The sequence below is a fragment of the Neolamprologus multifasciatus genome, chromosome 8 (assembly GCF_963576455.1).
Source record: "Neolamprologus multifasciatus chromosome 8, fNeoMul1.2, whole genome shotgun sequence".
NCBI classification, from domain to species: domain Eukaryota; kingdom Metazoa; phylum Chordata; class Actinopteri; order Cichliformes; family Cichlidae; genus Neolamprologus; species Neolamprologus multifasciatus.
In genome coordinates this window covers 26,922,219-26,942,212 of record NC_140446.1, presented here as the reverse complement: position 1 = coordinate 26,942,212, position 19,994 = coordinate 26,922,219, and the positions used below count along the sequence as shown (strand labels likewise).

Genomic DNA, 19,994 nt, shown 5'->3' with positions numbered 1-19,994 from the left:
AATACTGAGATGGGAACAGGGAAATGGCAAAGGAACTTTACTAAACAATGGTTGATGTCACAAAGGGTATGTCCATCCATTTTCTTCTGCTTATCTGGAGCTGGGTCGCAGCACCCTAAGCAGAGAAGTACAGACCTCCTTTTCCGTGGCAGCCTGCTCCAGCTTGTCCTGGGGGAAAATAAGGTGCTCTCAGGCCAGCCAAAAGATATAATCTCTCCAACGTGTCCTGGGTCTGCCCCGGGACATGCTCATACTGATATCATGAGAATGTCTGCCTCACCCAGTTTCCTGCGCCTTGGCAGAGAACAAACCCTTTTGTCCACCGGGAAAAACTCCAGTGTACAGGCACCAACCCAAGGGGATACTAAGATACCCACCACAGCCGGCCACCTCTCAACCTCTTTCCCCACCAGAGAGATGACCTTCCATATCATGCTTGGTAGTCTCAGGAGCTGGAGATCAGTCCGTCAGGATCTCTGCTACTGGCCGTTGCCCAGCACACACTGCACTCAACTCCTGTGGCACCTCATGCAGGTGGTGTGCCTGTAGAAGGGTGGACCCATAATCCCCTCTTTAGGCTGTGCTGGGGCCCGTGGACATGGCCACAGGGTGTGGCACCGGTAACCCTATCCCTCCACCCCTCCACCACAATAAGTTAGCAATTCATGGAGGGGACAAAGGGTATTGTATTTTATATTGTATCGTATTTGCATAACTGGCAACCTTCCAGTTATGATGAGCTCCCCAACCCCCTGAACCACGGTCGCCCCACCATGATGCTATTCCCAGATTTCAATGACCTCCCTTAGCTTGCAGACCACATCAAACTACAAAGATCAGATAAGAAAAGTAGGAAACAAGACACAGGAATGGCACACAAAAGGATCGGAAGGCGTGATTTATAGATCGAAAAAAAATGTATTTGTTTGTTGCATGGGTTACGTTCCTGTCAACTACAGAAATGTATTTAATTTCCCTGTCCTCTTTTGCTTTCGATTCATTGTTAAAATCTGATACTTTTAAACCTTTTCTCTAAGAAGTGCCTATTCATGATATATTGTATATCTTTCAAATACACATAGGTTAGGCATTTTAAATGTAAGAGTTGGAAGTTGAGCGGTTGGGTCTGCACATGCCAAAACATCATTAACAGGCTTAAACTACCGAACAGCTGTTGTGGATGAAGCATCTGTCAGTCAAACATTAACCTCATGCTGGAAGATTGTTTAGCTTGCTCAGCAGACTGGCCTTGGAGCGAATAATGACAGAACATCCGCGTCTCTTAATGTCCTTCATATTACTTCTGTCCTTATACACATTAAGTATACAAATTATCTGCATGTCAGCTGCTTCCATTTTAATTTACCAGAGATTTGTATTGATTTTCCCTTTTTAATCATCTGATATGCTAGCCATAAGGAAAGATTTAAGTGAATGATTGAGTATCGATACAAGGCAACTATACATTCTTGACAAATGTGCTCAAAGGTTTCTATTTTATAGTAACTGTTTCAAGCACCTTCATGATGTTTAAACTAAAACTATCAGACTGATGTTTTTCTTTCTGTAATTCCCTACTTCTCTTCTCTTTATGTTCCAGGTTCAGCTGATCCACTACAATCATGAGCTGTACACAAATTATACAGAAGCTGCAAAAAGCCCCAATGGACTGGTCATAGTGTCTATATTCATGAAGGTAAACCTCATACATATGTTTAAACACTGCGCGAATACAAATGTGTACTTGTATTCACTCACAGAAATGGAATTTTATCTTGACACAGAACAACTTACAGTTACTATGGCATCCTGACTTATAGCAATAAAATCCAGCAGAATGCAAATTGCTACATTCTGAGTTTTATACATTCATACTGAATCTGGGCATAAAAGCCATGTTAATTTTGACCTGGTTTAATCAGTTTTTAAGTATTACAAGCCAGTAACAATATACTTATTCAAGAATAACTTAAAGCAGTTTTCTTACTTTGACAGAATTCCATGACTTCTATGAGTGTGGAACTCCACTGTCATGAGTATACAGTGCTCCCGGAAAATTCCAAAATAAAAAAAAATTAATTAATTTTTTTCACCTCAAAGTTCTACACACAATACCATATAATCACAAAGCTAAAAACATTTGTTTCATTGTTTCAAATGCACAAAAAATAAAACATGTACGTAAGTTCATGTGGGTGGCTGCAGGTCAGGAGGTATAAGTCATCTACTGATTGGAAGGTTGGTGATTAGATTCCTGGCTTCTCCAGTGTGCATGTCAAATATCCTTGGGCAAGATACTAACCCCCAGTTGCTGTCTGAATCTGAATGTGTGTGAATGTTAGGTAGAAAGCATAGGTGTGAATGGGTGAAGGTGGCATGTTGTATAAAGCTTGTTGAGTGCTCCAGGAGAGTAGAAAAGTGCTATGTAAGAATCAGTCCATTTACCATTTATTTAAAACCTTTACAATTACACTCATATTTGAGCTCGGGTGCATTCTGTTTGATTGGAGCCCATCTATGGTAAATTTAGTTGACTGGACATGATTTGGCAAGAACTGTCTATATGAGGTCCCACATTTGATAGTATATGTGAGAGAAACAATGCCATGTTTCTCTCACATACACAGCTGGGACGAATAGAAATAATGACCCAGAGAAGCAAAACTAAACACACTGAACACAAGAGACTGCTGAAACAAAACAGGAAACACTGAGACACAAATTCAACATGTGGCAAGACACATGGCTGGGAGGGAGGAACGCACATGAGAACAGAATTGACTGGAAAGACAGAGGAGGGGGCCAAAAGAGGGAAACACTGACATAATTCAAGGGGCATTGGGCAAAACGGGCTGTGGCAAACATACATGAATACACAAGAGAGGCAGGGGGAACGTGGAGTGAAACACAAGGAGGAACATGTAACATGTAAACAGAAAATGGAAACAAGACAAAGGTACACACACACATGGGAAGTGAGGGACAAAACACAAGGGGAATTAAGGAATTCAATAAATAGGGAATTATAGGAATAATAAACTGAGATCACAAGAAAAATCCGAAACAATAACAAGAATAAATTCAGGACTGTGAAACTTATCATAATAACACAAAAACGCTCAATAAAACAAAATAAACTCCAAAGGCTGGGTCCAACACCCAGCAAAACTTTGCTTGACAGTGTGTTTTCATTTTAGTTATGGAGGTCAGAGTAAAGGATGGACTTGAAGCCATTAGCTGAACAAAAATCTGATTTTCATGAGTTCATGTCAGGCAAGGTTAGACAAAAAATAAATCTTTGATTTTTACCATACCTAGTATTCTAGGAATTATCACAGTACTAGACAACTGGAGGACAGGCTTTAGAACAGGCATGTAGCCAGAAACTGAGACTTACTATACCAGTAACAGCCTTTTCCCCAGGTACAATGAGAGTGAATGTTTGTTTGTTTTGTCTTTAGCAATTTGTGTTTTCAGAGCAATTAATCCAGGTAAGTTTATATGGTACTATCCTAGCATATTCCTTCATTATTCTTGTTTTGACAATTAGCTGTACACCTACTGCGGATGTGTGCTCCGTAATAGCATAAGTGCCTAAATGACTGCAAAGCTGCTGTAAGAAATGTCATCTTACGACTTAGCTGTTTCTCCAAGCACGCACTGATGAGGACACTTTAAAATGTTTACATACAGAAAATAGTGAGTTGCTTGTCAGTTGAATATCAGTTCCACTTTCATCAGCATGCAAATTCAGCAGTGTGTGAGACTGGGCCACAAGATGAAACTCAATATCGCAACATGAGTAAGAATATGTGGTTGTATGTATACAATAATCAAATAACAAAGGAAGCAAAATCATAGTAAAAATGTGTGGAAAACTAACAGCAAACAAACATCGGGGGTTTCAGTAGCCTATCCTCATTTTCATATACTTCTTAAGCAAAAAGAAAATCACAAGGTTATGTCTTTGTGTTAAATAAGAGCTATACATGGAATCCATTACCTACCCCAGTAGTAAAACTCACAGGGGTCAAACAGGCCCAGCAGTGTTTCCACCGATTGTGGATCCACAGAATTAACAACTTGGCTCAGAAACTGATTGTCTCCTTCTTCCACTCTTCTGAGTGTGCGTCGACCTAAAGCATGTCTGCATGGTTTGCCATCTGCTTCTCAGCAGAGTGAAGTGCACTCATAAGGGCCATTTCCACTGCCCAGAAAATTATCCATTACCCACTTGCCTCCCATGAAGACATTTACAACTCCTGCTACCTCAACAGAGGCAGACTTCAGTTCAAGTTCTGCTGTCATTAGAGCACAGTGTTTGAGGCTTTTTTAATAGTCTCCTAAAAAGGTGATAGATTAAAAAATACACTCTCATTATACTTCTTACTCTACTTTGTCCCAAATAGATTAAATTTCGTTTAATCATACAAGAGCAGAGCTCTCAACTCATTACGTGACCATTTAACCTCACTCTTTTGACCCTCTTTTTTCCTTTTCTCTTTTTTCTAGATTGCTGAGACCTCGAACTCATTCCTGAATCGAATGCTGAACAGAGACACCATCACAAGAATAACATATAAAAGTAGGTGGTTGTGTGTAATAAGTTGTTAAAGCACCAATCATAAATTGGCCAAGCAGCATGCTCTGCACAGTGCTCCAAGTGGATCACAGTTCATGGGGTTTGCATGGTTGGGTTGGATAGAGCCTGTCCAGTGTCATCATCCTCAGCACAGAGGGGAGCCCTCAGGACTGTGTTCTGAACCCTCTACTTTTCACCCTGTTGATACGCAACTGCATCCCCAGGGTTGCCACCCACCACATCGTGAAGTTTGTGGATGACACAGTACATGGTGGGCTGGTCAGAATCAACAACCTGAATATCGATAAAGCTCGGGAGGTCATTGTAAACATCAGAACCAACCCAACACAGCTGTGGAGGTGGTCAGTAGAACCTAGTTTCTGGGGCTGTACATCACGGATAACCTCATGTGGTCTGTGAACACCATGTCACTGGGGGTGGGTGAGTTGTTGGGTGGCAGAGGTGGATCTTTTGGGTTCACTAGGAGGAGCAGCAAAAAAGCATGGATTTTAACAGCTGTCAAAACTCTGTCAGATATGCTGTTTCGCACACACTGACTCACAGAAACACACATACAGATGCTGTCACACACCACCCACTCATACCCATGAGTCCTTAGGCATATCCCTCTCACAGCCAATAATGCTACCAGCCCAGCGTTTTTCTGTTTTTCTTCCCAAAAGCACGGATTTACACGGTGTACATGAAGATACATGCACATTAAAAATCCACACAATCAAATATCAGTGTAGGTGGAGTGGCCTAAAGTGCTTTTTATTTTTTCACAGCTCCTATTCCTTTGATGCATCAGTTAGTATTTTGTAGTGATGCAGCTGATTCAGCATTAAAGCTGCAGCAGCCCACCACTGTGACCTCAGCACAATCAGTAGCCCATTTGTCATGAGAGGACTAGTAGACAGCAAGTTATAGCGAATGGAGGGGGAGAAAGAGAGGACGAGGAAGTTGTAGTCTGTCCAATTAGCATCCTGACAGTGGAGACAGTTTGAATAAAAGAGGTTTTGTGTTGCCACACCAACAAGCTGTCATTCACAGAACAGCAAATGAAAGAAGTGAGAAAAAATGAAAGAGTTGTAATGATAATCAGACTCCGTATGAGAAGTGACTCAAATTACAGCTTAGTTGTTACACCAGTGTATTTCACTGTTTACTACTCAATTGGAGTACACAGATTTATGCCATCCACTGTATTTGTTCTACAATTGCAGTTGAGTTAGAGTACCCTAGAAAGTTTCTGTATGAATGAAAATATCAGCTCAGCAATTTATGTTAAATACTGAATTTTATAACCAGTTTCATTAAAATCATACACTGACTCATTTTTAGAGCTATGGCCAAAACAAAACAACCTGCAAGCTTTAATAAAAACTGAAGCAAATGCAGATGTGCCATAAACCTACATAATGACCAACATGTGGCAAATCCTCTAGATGCAAAAAGTCTTCAGGCTGTATAGAAGCATATGGGAAACTCAGTAGAAACTTTAGTTTGAATCACTAATGTTAGGTCATACTAAATACAACATTTTGTGAATTATAGTCCCTGTTAGAGTAAGGAAATGCTCACTGACTAACGATCTGTCAATCACAAGTTTTTTGCCAACTTGGAGGACTGGATTTAGATTCCAAACATCAAGATGAAAAATGTGGAGCTCAAAGATTTCATTAAGCATTAACCAATTAGCGATGTCACAGTGACTATGTGCATCCTTTATATACAGTCAAATTACGTTGCATGGTACTCTAACAATTGTGCTGTAGTGATGAATCAGTCTCCATAAAGATATACACCAGAGAGTTGTGCATGTCTCTAAATAATGGAGTGCTGCTTCTCCTTGGTCAGGTTGGTCGAATTTGGTGCCAGTGTCCAACTCCCAGATCTGAATATTTTCTGAATATCTAAAAACATTTGGACAGTGATATAGCTTTCACATATCTTTCCCTTATAATACTACCACTTATTTAAAGTCAAACAAAAAACACGTGACTGAAAACTTTCAGCACTGATTACAGAATTACAGCCTTTTTTGACATAGTTCCCCATTTTTAGACTCAAAAATAATTGGACAAACTAGCATAAATAAAAGGATTGCTTTACTGCTTGGAAGAAAATCCTTTGCATGAAATTATTGCAGCCACCTTAAGTCACTGCTTGTTTGTGGGCCATTATTTTTTGTCTCCAGTAACTGAAACAGGTAGTGTAACTGTCTCCTTACCTCCAAGTCTGTGAAAAAAATCACAGTATATGATAATCTTTTAGTAATTTGTTTACAAATCCATTAATTTTTACATGTGAAATGCAATTTTCCAGTGTCTTCCGATGAAACATTAGAGGTCTCATTTTGTTTCGGTTTTCTGCCTTTTTACCCTGCAGATGATGCATATCTACTGAATGGCCTGAACATAGAGGAGATTTATCCAGAAACAAGTAGTTTTATCACATATGATGGATCGATGACCATCCCTCCATGTTTTGAGACCGCCACGTGGATCTTGATGAACAAGCCAGTGTATCTTACACGGATGCAGGTGAGCCTCACCCTCCAGCACAGACCTGAAACAAAGCTCCCAGAATACACTGGGGCTTTCCTGTCTCAGATCAGGATTCTCTCTCAAAAAATTACTCTGTGAAATATGTCTACTCACATTGAGGCTTTTCCTCCAAAATCTCTCCTCCTGTGAGTTATCGTCTACTCAGACCTTGCTGGAAATTAATGCAGTGAATAAAAAGGCTGGCTCACATTTCCATGATACTTTAGCCAATCTTGCTTCTCTTCCCTCCCCCTCTTTCTCACTCTCTCTCTCTCTGTCTTGATGTTAGATGCACTCCTTGCGGCTGCTGAGCCAGAACCAGCCCTCTCAGATCTTTCTAAGCATGAGTGACAACGTTCGTCCTGTGCAGCCTCTAAACAACCGCTGCATCCGCACCAATATTAACTTCAGCATGCAGGGCAAAGACTGCCCAAACAACAGGGCCCAGAAGCTCCAGTACCGAGGTAAAAACTACTTCTACAGATGGCTGGTTTGGGTAACTTTCTCAGTGTCTGACATTTAAACAATATTTAATTACAGATATTATGATATGTCCTTTCATAAGATCGCACAGTTTGGTTATAACATTTGTTTTTGTGCACACAACAGAGCAATTATACAAAAACAAATATATAAAATAGGCAAGTCATATTTCTGTAAAAAAACAAATCTTTTGAACCCGAAAAAAATACAAAGATGCTGCCGTTATTTTTCTTAGTGGTCATACTAGACTGCTCCTTTACTGAATGTGCTACACTAGGCAACCATTAACAAAAAATGCTAGGAAAGCTTTAAGAAATGTACATTATATGAACAAAAGTACTGAATCTTTTACACTTTACACCTATAGAAGCTAAAAACAACAACAAGCACATCAAAAACATAGTTTTGTTGTACATGTAGAATCACAAGAAATGACTATTCTATTCTATTCTAATGTTGTATTAAATTGTTTTCAAAATGGCAACAGAGTTTCAAAGTATTTCTCAATTCTGGGCGTACACATTACCAGCCTGGAACTAGGTCCAGATTACAGCAATTATCTTAGTGAATAAACCATTCATTTTGATAAAATGATCCCCACAAATAGGAAATGAGATCATCTTCTTCTTTCAGCTGATTGCACAGGTCATCACAGTGGACTCACAACACAAGCATTCTCTTCTGTCACACTGACTCTCCTTCACTACGTCTATGAATCTTATCTGTCATCATCCTCTTTTCCTCCTTCCTGCCAGCAGCATATTAAACATCTTTTGCCCAGCACATCCACAATCCATCCACTGCACATATAGACTATCTCAGCCTTTCCTCCTTAACTTTGTCTCCAAAACGCTCAACGTTGCCCCTCCGACATGCCGGATTCTAATCAGTCCTTTCTGGTCAGTCATAATGAAAATCTACCACCTCCAGCTTTGATTCCTGCCTTTTTGTTACTGCCACAGCTGCCAAACTAGAACACGATAGCAGGTCTCACTACCATCTTGTAAAGCTTCCCTATCATTTTTGTTGCTATCTTCCTGTCACAAATCACCCGTGACACTCATCTCCGCCCACCCGCTCTCTTTTTCACCTCTCTTGTGTATTGTCTGTTGCTTTGTATAACTGACCTTGCACTTTTGCAACTGTCTCCCTCTCATTTACACACATGTATCCCTTCTTGCTTCTCCAGGCTTTAATTCTTTTTCTCTCCAGGCTCTCTCCCACCTGCTGCCTACTCTCACTACAGATCACAATGTTTTCTGCAAACATTATAGTCCACGGAGACTCCTGCTTGCCTGCTTCACCTCATCTGTCAATCTGTCCATCACCACTGCAAATAGGAAAGGCTCAGAGCTGATCTCTCATGTAATCCCACCCCACCTTGAATCCATCTGTCACTCCTACCCCACACTTCACTGCTTTCTCACTGTCCTCATAGATGTCCTGCACCACCCTCATGTACTTTTACGCTTTTTATCAACTTGTTCTGACTTTGTCTGTAGTTTTCCATCAACACTCTCAAAGCAAAAATTGCACCTGTAGTGCTCTTTCTCAGCATGAAGGCATGCCTACTGCTCACTAATTGTCACTTCTCTCTTTAACATTCAACAACTATTTCCCATATCTCTATAGTATGGCTCATCACCTTTATCCTCCTGTAGTTATAACAGATCTCCATGTAACCTCTGTTCTTGAAAATCAGTACCAGTAGACTTCGTCTCCACTCCTCAGGTCAGAGGAATGGTTCAGACATCTCCTTACCACCTTGGTAAGGTGGTCTTTTCATTTGTTAGTACATTTCCACTTGTATTCTGAGCACTCTAACCTGCAGCACATCCTTTTCAGCTCAATCTCTCCGACTTACTAATTGAAACAGACCATTTTCTCCTACCTAGTGTCCAGCTTCTAGACATCTCCATACGAGAACTTTTCTTTGCCAGCCACCTGGCCATACACCGGACAAAAAATCTTGGCATTTCACTTCATCTGTACTTTTCCAGCATTCTGGTAATTCTTCCCTACTACCCAGAGGCTGTCTCGACTCCTCTCTAAATTCTCTGCAACATTCTTCCTTTTTCAACTTCCAACCTTTAAGCATTGCCTCCGCCTTCACTCACTCCTTCTTGATTTCCAGAGTCATCCTAGAGACTACTGTCCATTGCTGCCTTGCTACATTTCCCTCGTCGACGCCATGCAGTCTTCTATCTCTTTGAGACTGAACCTTCTGTATAGGATGTACCCGATCTGTGTACACCTTCCTCTGCTGTTATATGTCACCTTATGGTCCTCCCTCTTCTTGAAGTATGTGTTCATAGGTCTTTCCATAATTGTCATCATCTCTGTTCCTTTCACTTATGTATCCATAAGTGGAGGCTGAATCCTGGTTTACCATAGCTCTCAGGAGCATAGGGAGGGTTTGTCGTCTGTATCTAGTCTCTCATTGGTTCTCTGTTCTGCTATTTGACATTCCCCTGCCTTCCTCTTAAAGGATGAAATTATTATTCTAGGGAGCAGTTGTGGGGAGAGATTTCAGAAATTCACCCACCTTAGAGTCTCCTGAGCATCAAACAAAAAGCACTCTCTGCATACCTTGAGGGGGGCAGTTGCGAAAACACCTGCTTCTTTTAATTGTTCTGAGAATTGAGGACCTTCAGGATGAAGTAGGGTGGGGATGTCTCATTAAAAGGGGAAATGTATCTGCTTTCTTACAGAAACATGACCCCACATTCTTGTCACATAATGTCAAACACTGTCTTTCTGTTTAATGGTGCCAACATGCACACAAGGTGTCCTTTCCTGTCAGTAGAGCATTGCACTACTTTTTGAAGATTCTCTTTTAAGGAGCGAAAGCTTTAAGGAAGTTGGAAGGATGCTGGTGGAGTCTGGAGTTCATGAGTCTGTGGTTTGTGTCCAGGTTTGGATTTGAGTTTTGTGATGATTTACAATGTTTACACTTTCTTACTTTTGCTTTCAATTACTTTCATTAGTAAGTTCCAAGCACAAAAACAACTTGTGTATGTTTAGACACTGAAAACCAATTTGTTACGTTTAGGTACTGATAATTGTTGGGTCAAGCCCCGCTGGTTTAGAGACTTATTCATCATGAAGAAAACAAGACAGTCAGCGATCGATCGATTTGCTTGCAAGGGAGGCCTCGTCGGTGTCTACCACAAAATGACCCCAACGACGGCCTCCGCTCGCTGCCTTTTATTGGAAAAACAGTTCACACAATACACATCACAGCAAAAGCACCGCCCACGTAAAACCCCCAAATGGTTACAAAGACAAGGCACTGTGTGTGTGTGTGTGTGTGTGTGTGTGTGTCTTCCTGATCACAACTGTTTCTACAACATCCTGGTCATAAGGAGGGTAGTCTCCCCCACACCCAATGTATGGTTCACCATAGATAACACAGTGAAGCCATACAAAGGGCAGGAAGCTGACCAAACATCAAACAGAATCTTCACAAGGGATGTGTAATAATCCTCCCCCAGCACAGAGTGGAGAGGTGGTCAGGGACAAAGGAATGTCTTGATCCTATAGATTAAACTAAGACCGTACAAATTTAAGAAGCATAATGACAAACATTCAATAATTAGACCTAACAATAACTACTTTGTCAGTCTTAGATACTAAAACTTAGATACCCTAACCCTAACCCTACTTGAACTGCTCAGCTTAGGCTTAAGAAAACATTAGGCTTCGGTCTCAAATACATACAAATACAACATTATTGAAAGGGGGCAGGGATAGCTCAGTAGGTAGAGTGGTGGCCCCATGATCGGAAGGTCGGGGGTTTGACTCCACTGAACGGTTACCCTGAGGTACCCCTGAGCAAGGTACCGTCTCTACACACTGCTCCCCAGGCGCTGCATTGGTGGCTGCCCACTGCTTCACTGGGTGAATGGGTTAAATGCAGAGGAGCAATTTCCCTATGGGGGACTAACACATACACATTATTATTATTATTACCATGTGGTCCTTCAAAAATGTTTATGAAAAATCTATAAAACTTTCCATAAACAGATAAACATAAATTATCTATCAAGATGCATTAATACAAAGATTCATAACACACATTTATGGCATTCACTTAAGGCCATTTTAAACTGTAATCCTGGCTAAAAATGAAAAATGGTGCAGGGTGGATAATGTCAGAGAACAGCTGAACCGTGAAGAGCACTGCATATATATATATAACTGTGTTCATATATAATTATATATAATTGTGTGTCCACTCCTGTCCCACTTCTCTCTTCCAGTGAACGAGTGGTTGCTGAAGTAGCCTTCTCAGATGAACGTGAAGGCGACATAGAGATGGAGTTCAGGATGAGGGGAGAGAAATGGAAAAAGAAGTGAGGCAGGGAAGAATGAAGAAGACAACTGGTCTCGAGGCTGTATCTCATCTAAGATTTTTCATGGCATTGTATAAAGACAAATAACACCAGACATTATTTAAATGAAGGAACTTTGCATTGCAAGGAAAGAGACTCTTCTTTTCATACAGTGAGAACTGTTTGAACCTTTGATCAAACACATGCTAACAGGTCCTTTCCCCCACTGAACAATTATATCTATATGAACATTTTGATATCAATACTTTTTGGGAGAAAACAAAAAATAGACAACCTAAAAAAAAACACGAAGCATTTATTTGGTAGCCAGTCAACCACTATGACAACCTTAGGGACCTTTGTAGATAAAAGATGTTGCTATCAGTAAGAAATTCCTAGAACTAAGTCATTGCCTTTCCCCTGCTCAACAATATGGAGCCATCAGGAAGACTCACGTGGACGTTTCATTTCAGTCACCAACAGGGCATGCAATCAGCATAACCAACAGAGAGGGAACACAGCCTTACCTTGTCATTTTCCAAAACTAGAGTAATGCCATGGGACAACTTCCAAAGCTTTCATATGGCCTCATATGTACATATTATAATTATCAATACAAAAGAAAAATGAATGTGTAAAGAAAAAAAATAATGAAATAACATTCAAAAAATATATTAAGAAGATATTAAAAAGACAAAAAGTTAAGAATTTTAAAAAGCTTGGCGCACTTTGAATTCTGCAGCAGTTCTCAGTCTGAGCTGATGCCTTTTATTTCTGTTTTATTTGTTTACAATGGTCATACACTGTGTTTGATGTTATCAGCCCAATAAATGTGTCTGGAAAGTTAACATGTTTCACTATCTGAGGATTTTACTTGTTCTATCTCCACCTGTTTGTACTGTTTCACATTAAATATGTTCATGTTACAGTATTCCCCTTTAGAGGCTTGCTCAATAACTCTGGCCACACCGAAATGGATGCAGCGAAATGCTTCAGAATCTCAGAATGGGCATCTTGGATTGCTGGTTAGGATACAGATCAAACTCAGGTAGCACTGTCAGGGTTACTGTGATCTGTAGTACTCTTTTAGATCACATCAGTTGACACCAGAGGACATGAAAAGAGGAACCTCACATGTTAGGAAATAGAGATCTAGCAGATTGATGCCTGCTTTACAGTAATGGTGTCTCCATGGGTTGCTGAAGAAAAATTTTGTGAAGAACTCAATGGTGGAAAATGTCTGGCTCCGGGAGAAACAGACTATCAGCATGGTTGTGACAAGCATATTAAAGCCCAAAAGCAGGAAATGTATTTTAGAATTTATGGAAAGAAGAATGACCAATGTTGCAAATATAAAGAGAAACAACAAATGAAAGAAACCAAATTTCCTTAAGCAAAAAGTAATACTGCTGACCAAAGGAGTGTTTATCAATATCAAAGGCAGCAACTGATTTACAAATAGTGGGAAACTTGTTGTGAGCTGCTTCAAGCTGTAGTAGTCATATTCTGTTGGATGCAGAAATCCAACTGAAGGGCGCATGCTTAGTTAGTGTATTGAAATGCAGTGTCACAAAAAACCAGGGATCCATTCAAACTGTGAATGAACTCGTGAACTTGGGGGTTTAGAAAGCATCTTAGAACTACTGGATATTATTCTGGTATACTCAGTTAAGGTATTTTGGAGTTTGAATCTGAAACACATATAAATATGTTCCATCATCTTATCATTAAATGGTAATGGTAAATGGACTTCTTATATAGCGCTTTTCTACTCATTTGAGCACTCAAAGCACTTTACACAACTTGTGCTTGTGTGAATGGGTGAATGCACATCTTTCTAAGTGCTTTATAGCTAACATTCACACACATTCATACTCCGATGGATGCATCGGAGAGCAATTTGGGGTTAGGATATTTGGCGTGCAGACTAGAAGAAGCCAGGAATCGAACCACCAACCTTCCGATCAGTAGATGACCTGCTCTACCACCTGAGCTACAGCCACTACAGCCTCTGGCTGCTGGTGGCTACACTGCAAATCTTAGTCACTATGCTGGGAATGCAAGCAATCACTAACAGTGGCACTTTAGTCACTAGGTTAGGGATTCTATCTACTATTAATATGAATATTTGTTTATTAATTACTGTACTCCCGTTCTCCAAGCTAAGCTAATGACCGCTTGTATCACTAGCTACACAATCTGCAGGGTTAAAGGTAGACATAGAGTCTCCGTAAAAAGAACCTCTATCAGTTCTAAGGTTTTATGTATTGGAACATAACAAAAAATAAAAACACAAGAATTTAGCAGTTCACAGGTTTCTTTCCCTTGTTTAACTCAACTGTCTTTGATCTAAAGATAAGTTAGATGAAGATTTGAAGATGAAGTGCATTTTACAGCATCTCAATTCAATTTGCATATAATTGCTTGTAGAACCACAGAGCTCCACACAGCACACAGTCCTTTAATTGGGTTGAGGTTTAGACTTTGTCTAGATCATTGCAATGGATTCTTTTCTTTTTTTAGCCATTTTAATAATAATAATAATAATAGATTGGATTTATATAGCGCTTTTCAAGGCACCAAAAGCGCTTTACAATGCCACTATTCATTCACTCTCACATTCACACACTGGTGGAGGAAAGCTACGGTTGTGGCCACAGCTGCCCTGGGGCAGATTGACAGAAGCGAGGCTGCCATATCGCGCCATCGGCCCCTCTGGCCATCACCAGTAGGCAGTAGGGTAAAGTGCCTTGCCCAAGGACACAACGACCAGGACAGAGAGCCCGGGGATCGAACCGGCGACTTTCCGGTTACAGATGTAACAGACGCCCGTCTTTATCTAGATTGCATGCTCAATTTTTGTGATGTTTAAGCTGTTGAACCTTACATTTTACTCTAAAATACTTTAATATACGTAGGAGTTCAAGGTTGACTCCAGGGTTCCCAGGTTCTGTGGCTGCAAAACAAACTAAATTCATCATCCTTCCACCATTGTACTTGATATTGTTTGTGCTGATATGCAGTGTTGGATTTTTAACCAAACGTGTCTCCATGCATTATAGGCAAGCACTCCTTGCTCCAAAAGTCTTGTGGTCTGGTCTGGTACAATTTTGCAAAGCTTAGCCATCCTGCCACAATCTTTGAGAGAGAAGAGACATTCTTCCAAACAAGTTATACTTTTTAATATTTTACTCACAGTGAGCGCAAGGGTCTACATGAATGTCTGCATCTTGTGATATTATAATCGATCTAGTACATATGCAACCCAGAGAGTGGACTTCAAGGAAATATGAGGAATGACTACCTGTCTGACAGATCTCCAGCTACCCATGTTAAATGGTAAATGCACTCAAAGCGCTTTACACAATTTTCCTCATTCACACCAGCAATTTTTTCTATGCTCTACATAAGTGCTTTCTATCTAACATTGACACGCCAATGGATGTATTACAGAGCAACTTAGGGTTAATATCTTGCCCGGGGATATTGGGCAAGATATCAAAAGCAGAAGGGGATTGAACCACCAACCTTCCAAATACTAGGTGACCTGCGCTACTACCTGAGCTACAGACACCCCAGGATACATCGACAGCAGAATATAATCTAGGCTTATTTTTTTTTACACATGGCTTCTTATTTTTTTGCTAAGGATGTGTTAGGTATATTTGTTATGTCCTGTAGCCTTTGAATTTTAAAGAGGGTGTACTTTTTCTGACTGTAGGATCTAATCAGTTCTTCACTTTATCGCACAAGTGTTAATGAGCCAAAGCTTTACACATTAGTTATTATGTCAGTTATCAGTATTAATAAGAACATTTGTGTTCAACAACATACTGTACGTTTCCTTTTATCAAAACTTGTTATTAAATGGATATGAAACAGAAAGCAGTGTTTCAGATTCACCGCATATACAATGAAAAAATATTGCAGGTGTTAAAGTGGATTGGTGTTCCTGCACCTTCAGCTTAACAGTAATTATATCTGAAAAGCAGTCCCTGTGCTATTGAATTCTTTAAATATTTCTCCTAATCCTTAGAAGAAATGAGATGTAAAAAAAAGAAGAACTTGGGTGGGGTTTTTTTAAGCTTTTCTCTACCTTAGCAGTAATATTCTGCAACTCTACAACTATGTTTGAGAGGGAAGCAAAATAAACTGTTTTTTAGTTGTTTGTTTTAAACTGTTGTTCTCCTACTAGCAAGAACCACAGCTACCCCAAATTATAAAAAGGTAAACTAGAAGCATGCTTTCATAAAGAGGGTGATGCAGAAATCAATATCTTCTTATAGCACTGCGGGCAGGGATAGCTCAGTAGGTAGAGTGGTGGCCCCATGATCGGAAAGTCGGGGGTTCGAATCCCCTGAACAGCTACCCTGAGGTACCCCTGAGCAAGGTACCGTACCTACACACTGCTCCCCGGGCGCCCAATGGCTGCCCACTGCTTCACTGAGTGAATGGGTTAAATGCAGAGAGGAAGTTCCCCACGCGGATCAATAAAGTACACTTTTAAGTCCATGGTATTGAATTCACAAAAGTAAGCAGATGTAGACCAATGGTCTGGACATTCTGTCAAGGTCCAAACAGTCAGTGGCCTGAAAACTCACCCCTGACTGGTGAGTCAATGAGTTAATGAGTCAGACTGGCTAACAACCTTTCGACTGAATACTAATAAGAGTAAGAATAGATTTTTATGTTAAAATATTCAAACATGACATGCCCTTTGAGACATTCTGCTGATGCTTATGGGTTCTGTTCTTAACATTTCAAGTATTAAACAATTTGAAGAACAGCAAGCAGGTGCAGCAGAGGCAAACAGACTCTTTAGGTGTTTTCACAACTGCGGTGTTTCGTCAGTTTAAATTGAACTCTCTTTCGTTTTCGAACTTGGTGCAGGTGTGAACACTGTAATTGCATTCGAGAGCAGACCATAGATGACAAGTCCAAACAACTTCCAGAGTGTGTCATTTATGGTGTGAATATGATCCAACCGTGATCCAATCCAAAAACCAGGTATATGTTACAACTTTGACTTAATAAACGGTCCTGTAGTCATGTATGCTTTGCTTCTTAATGTGGGAAGGTAATATATATGTGCAAAGGTCTGTACGGGCTAGCGCTGAGCTGTGAAATAACATAAATTCTGAGTCTTCACTGATAGGCCAGAACACAACACCACCTTCTTGTATTTAGTTTTTTATGCTCACGCCTCAGACGCATTTAGCCAATGAGGTGACTGAACATTCTCAGCTGGTTTGTAGTGATGCATTTTGGTTCACTTGATTTCACTTGGATTTTTCTCTGTGTGAGAATAAACCAAACCAATAGAAAAAGCTACAAGTTTACAAACTCATCTGCTGATCTGGACCAGTGTAAATGAACTATGAGTGTGAAAACCCCCTTCCTTTCTCCCTACTATGTAGAAAAGATTGCACAAATATAATTTTTTTATGTGTTCAGTCTGTCTCAGAGTCTATTGTGCAAGTATCAAGGTATTCAGTCATGAAGAAAAACATTACAACCTTATATACCCTTGGTCCTTTGCTTTTGCAAAAACAACTCTGACCCACCAAGGTCTCTAATCTGCCAGACCTCAGAAGGTGCCTTCAGGTATCTGACAAAATAATAGTAATATGAATAATTATTAAACCGCTGTAAGTTGATAAATCTGCAAAGCTTTAGCGTTTCAAGGGTGTGCACAGTAAACACCTTTTCAGAGATTCAGTTAGAGAAAATCCTCTTTGAACATTCTGGATTCAGTAGTTGTTTAAGTTGACATTGTAGTCTAAATATATAAATACTCACATTGATTGGGATTTATAAACTGTAATAAATTTAGAAACTGGGACAGATCATGATACGCTTGTAGTCAGCTGGCCTTGTATTTAAGGGAGTAAGTCGGCCATATGTTGTTTGTTTCCTACAAATAAATCCACACTGCAGTCCTCTCTCATACCCCTCCTTCATTAATACCCAATCAATTGAGGATGCCTCTTCTTGTAGCTCTAATGTGCAGAGAAATACTGCCTCAAACCAACTGGGAGTATCTGTGTAATGGTGCACTCACACGTTCATTTTCTGTTTTCAATTTGATCTGTGTCTTCTTATAGATCTGTAATGAAAAGATAGCAGAGAGGGGAGGGAGAAATAAGAGTTCTCAGTAGCTATGAAAGTCCAAGGTTATGGGGGCCATTATTTTACCTGATCTAGGAGATGGAAGATTGAGCCAGAGCTGGAGGATGGATAATAAATATGCCCAGTGATTCATTGCCCCAACCACCACAACTCCACCACATCCCAACAAATAAACAGTTCCAACCTCGTGACTCTGCAGTAGATCTCGCTGGACTTGGCCACTATCTGGCCCTGCCAAAAGGAATGGATGTTATGAGGCATGTATATTTTGTTGGGCTCAGATGTTTGAGGACATCTGAAACCTTTAATAATATTACATTAACACAAGTGTAATGATGCAATGGCTACCAGGGAGTTCCAGTGCAGTGGAACAGCTGCTGGGCCAAATAAAAATGTGCAACTCTTTGTATGTTTGTAGACTCAGGAGACATACCTGTCCAGATGTGTTTGCAGCAGTGGGGCTTTCAATCAACCTTGCTACAGTTGAGTTAAACTTTCTCATTACTCTGGGTAATATTAAATACTTTGTGTTACACTTTCAGTTTTCTGTACCACTGACACCATAATTGCAGAGTAGCAGTATAATATCATTTTATATTTGTGCAGTGACAATAAAGGCATTCTGGGATTTTTTTTTCTGTGATGTATATATGGAAATTCCCCATTCATTCCACTATGACAACTTGCTAGTGAAGGTTGAGAGTCTAGACCAAAGGCAGCTTGGTTAATTGAATTCAATTTTATTTATATAGTAGCAAGTCACAATATCGATTGCCTTAAGGTACTTAATATTGTAAGCTAAAGACCCTACAATACAAAGAAAACAGAGAACCCCCCAACAATCATGTAAACCCCTTTTAACAAGTATTTTGGCAACAATGGGGAAGAAAAACTACCTTTTAACAGGAGAAAACTTCTATCAGAATCAGGCTTAGGGAGGGGCGGCCATATGGCACGACTGGATGAGATGAAAGGAGGAAGACAAGACAAATGGAAAAGAGACAGAGATTAAGATTAATTAAGGATAAAATGCAGAGTGGGGTATAAACACATAGTGAGCAAAAAAGATGTGAAAAAGGAGCACTTTCATCATGGAAAGCCCCCAGCAGCCTACACCTATTGCAGTCTGAGAGTGAAGTACTCTAATTTGGTGATATGGTACTACAAGGCCATTAAGATAAGATGGGGCCTGATTATTCAAGACCTTGTATGAGATGAGAAGGCTTTTAAATTCAATTCCGGATTTAACAGGGAGCCAGTGAAGAGAAGCCAATATAGAAGTCTGTAACATTTTGGATCAACTGAAGGCTTTTCAGAGAGTTTTTAGGATATCCTGATAATAACAAATTACAGTACAGTCCAGTTATGCCAGCTTGATAGTGTACCTGTGGTATGTAGCTGATTTATAGAGATAGACAATGAATGATATTTAACAATGAAGCATAAAATAATGGTTGCATTCTTTTAGGAATAGGGTTAAAACACACATTGATGATTTGGAGGAAATAATTATTTAGTTAACTCAGATCACTTGGAGAAAATGAGTCTAAATAAATATGAATTGCATTGAAAGTACATAATGTTACATCTGTGAGATTGTTATGTATATTTTTTCTCTAATTGTCAAATTTTTATTTGTGAAGAAATGCATGAAATCATAACTAGTTAAGGTTAAAAGAATGCTTGGCTCAACAGAACTCTGAGATTTTTGTCTGCCTGGTTACAGTGGTGAAGAGAAATCGTGTTCTACTTATTTTCTTGAATGAGTGATGAATAGTAAGATGTTTTAGTTTTGCAGATGGTTTTCTTGTACAGTGGCAAACTATTTTTCCAGGCTAAATGATGATCTTCTAAATTAGTGAGATACAATTTCCTCTCCAGTTCAGGAGTTATCTGCTTTAAGGTGTGAGTGAGAGT

General features: G+C 39.9%; 1 protein-coding gene across 2 annotated transcripts in view; it reads left to right on the top strand.

Annotated features, from left to right (window-relative positions):
• The window catches only part of ca10a (carbonic anhydrase 10 (inactive)a), a 261,218-nt gene extending 248,422 nt beyond the window's left edge, over positions 1 to 12,796 (top strand). For both annotated transcript variants that reach the window (XM_085171388.1, XM_085171389.1), the window contains 5 exons: positions 1,601 to 1,696; positions 4,513 to 4,585; positions 6,974 to 7,128; positions 7,421 to 7,595; positions 11,877 to 12,796. In XM_085171388.1, the coding sequence (XP_085027514.1) occupies positions 1,601 to 1,696; positions 4,513 to 4,585; positions 6,974 to 7,128; positions 7,421 to 7,595; positions 11,877 to 11,899 (522 nt within the window). In that variant the 3' untranslated portion in view covers positions 11,900 to 12,796. The remainder of the gene's footprint in view (positions 1 to 1,600; positions 1,697 to 4,512; positions 4,586 to 6,973; positions 7,129 to 7,420; positions 7,596 to 11,876) is intronic.
• The last annotated feature ends 7,198 nt before the right edge of the window (positions 12,797 to 19,994 follow it).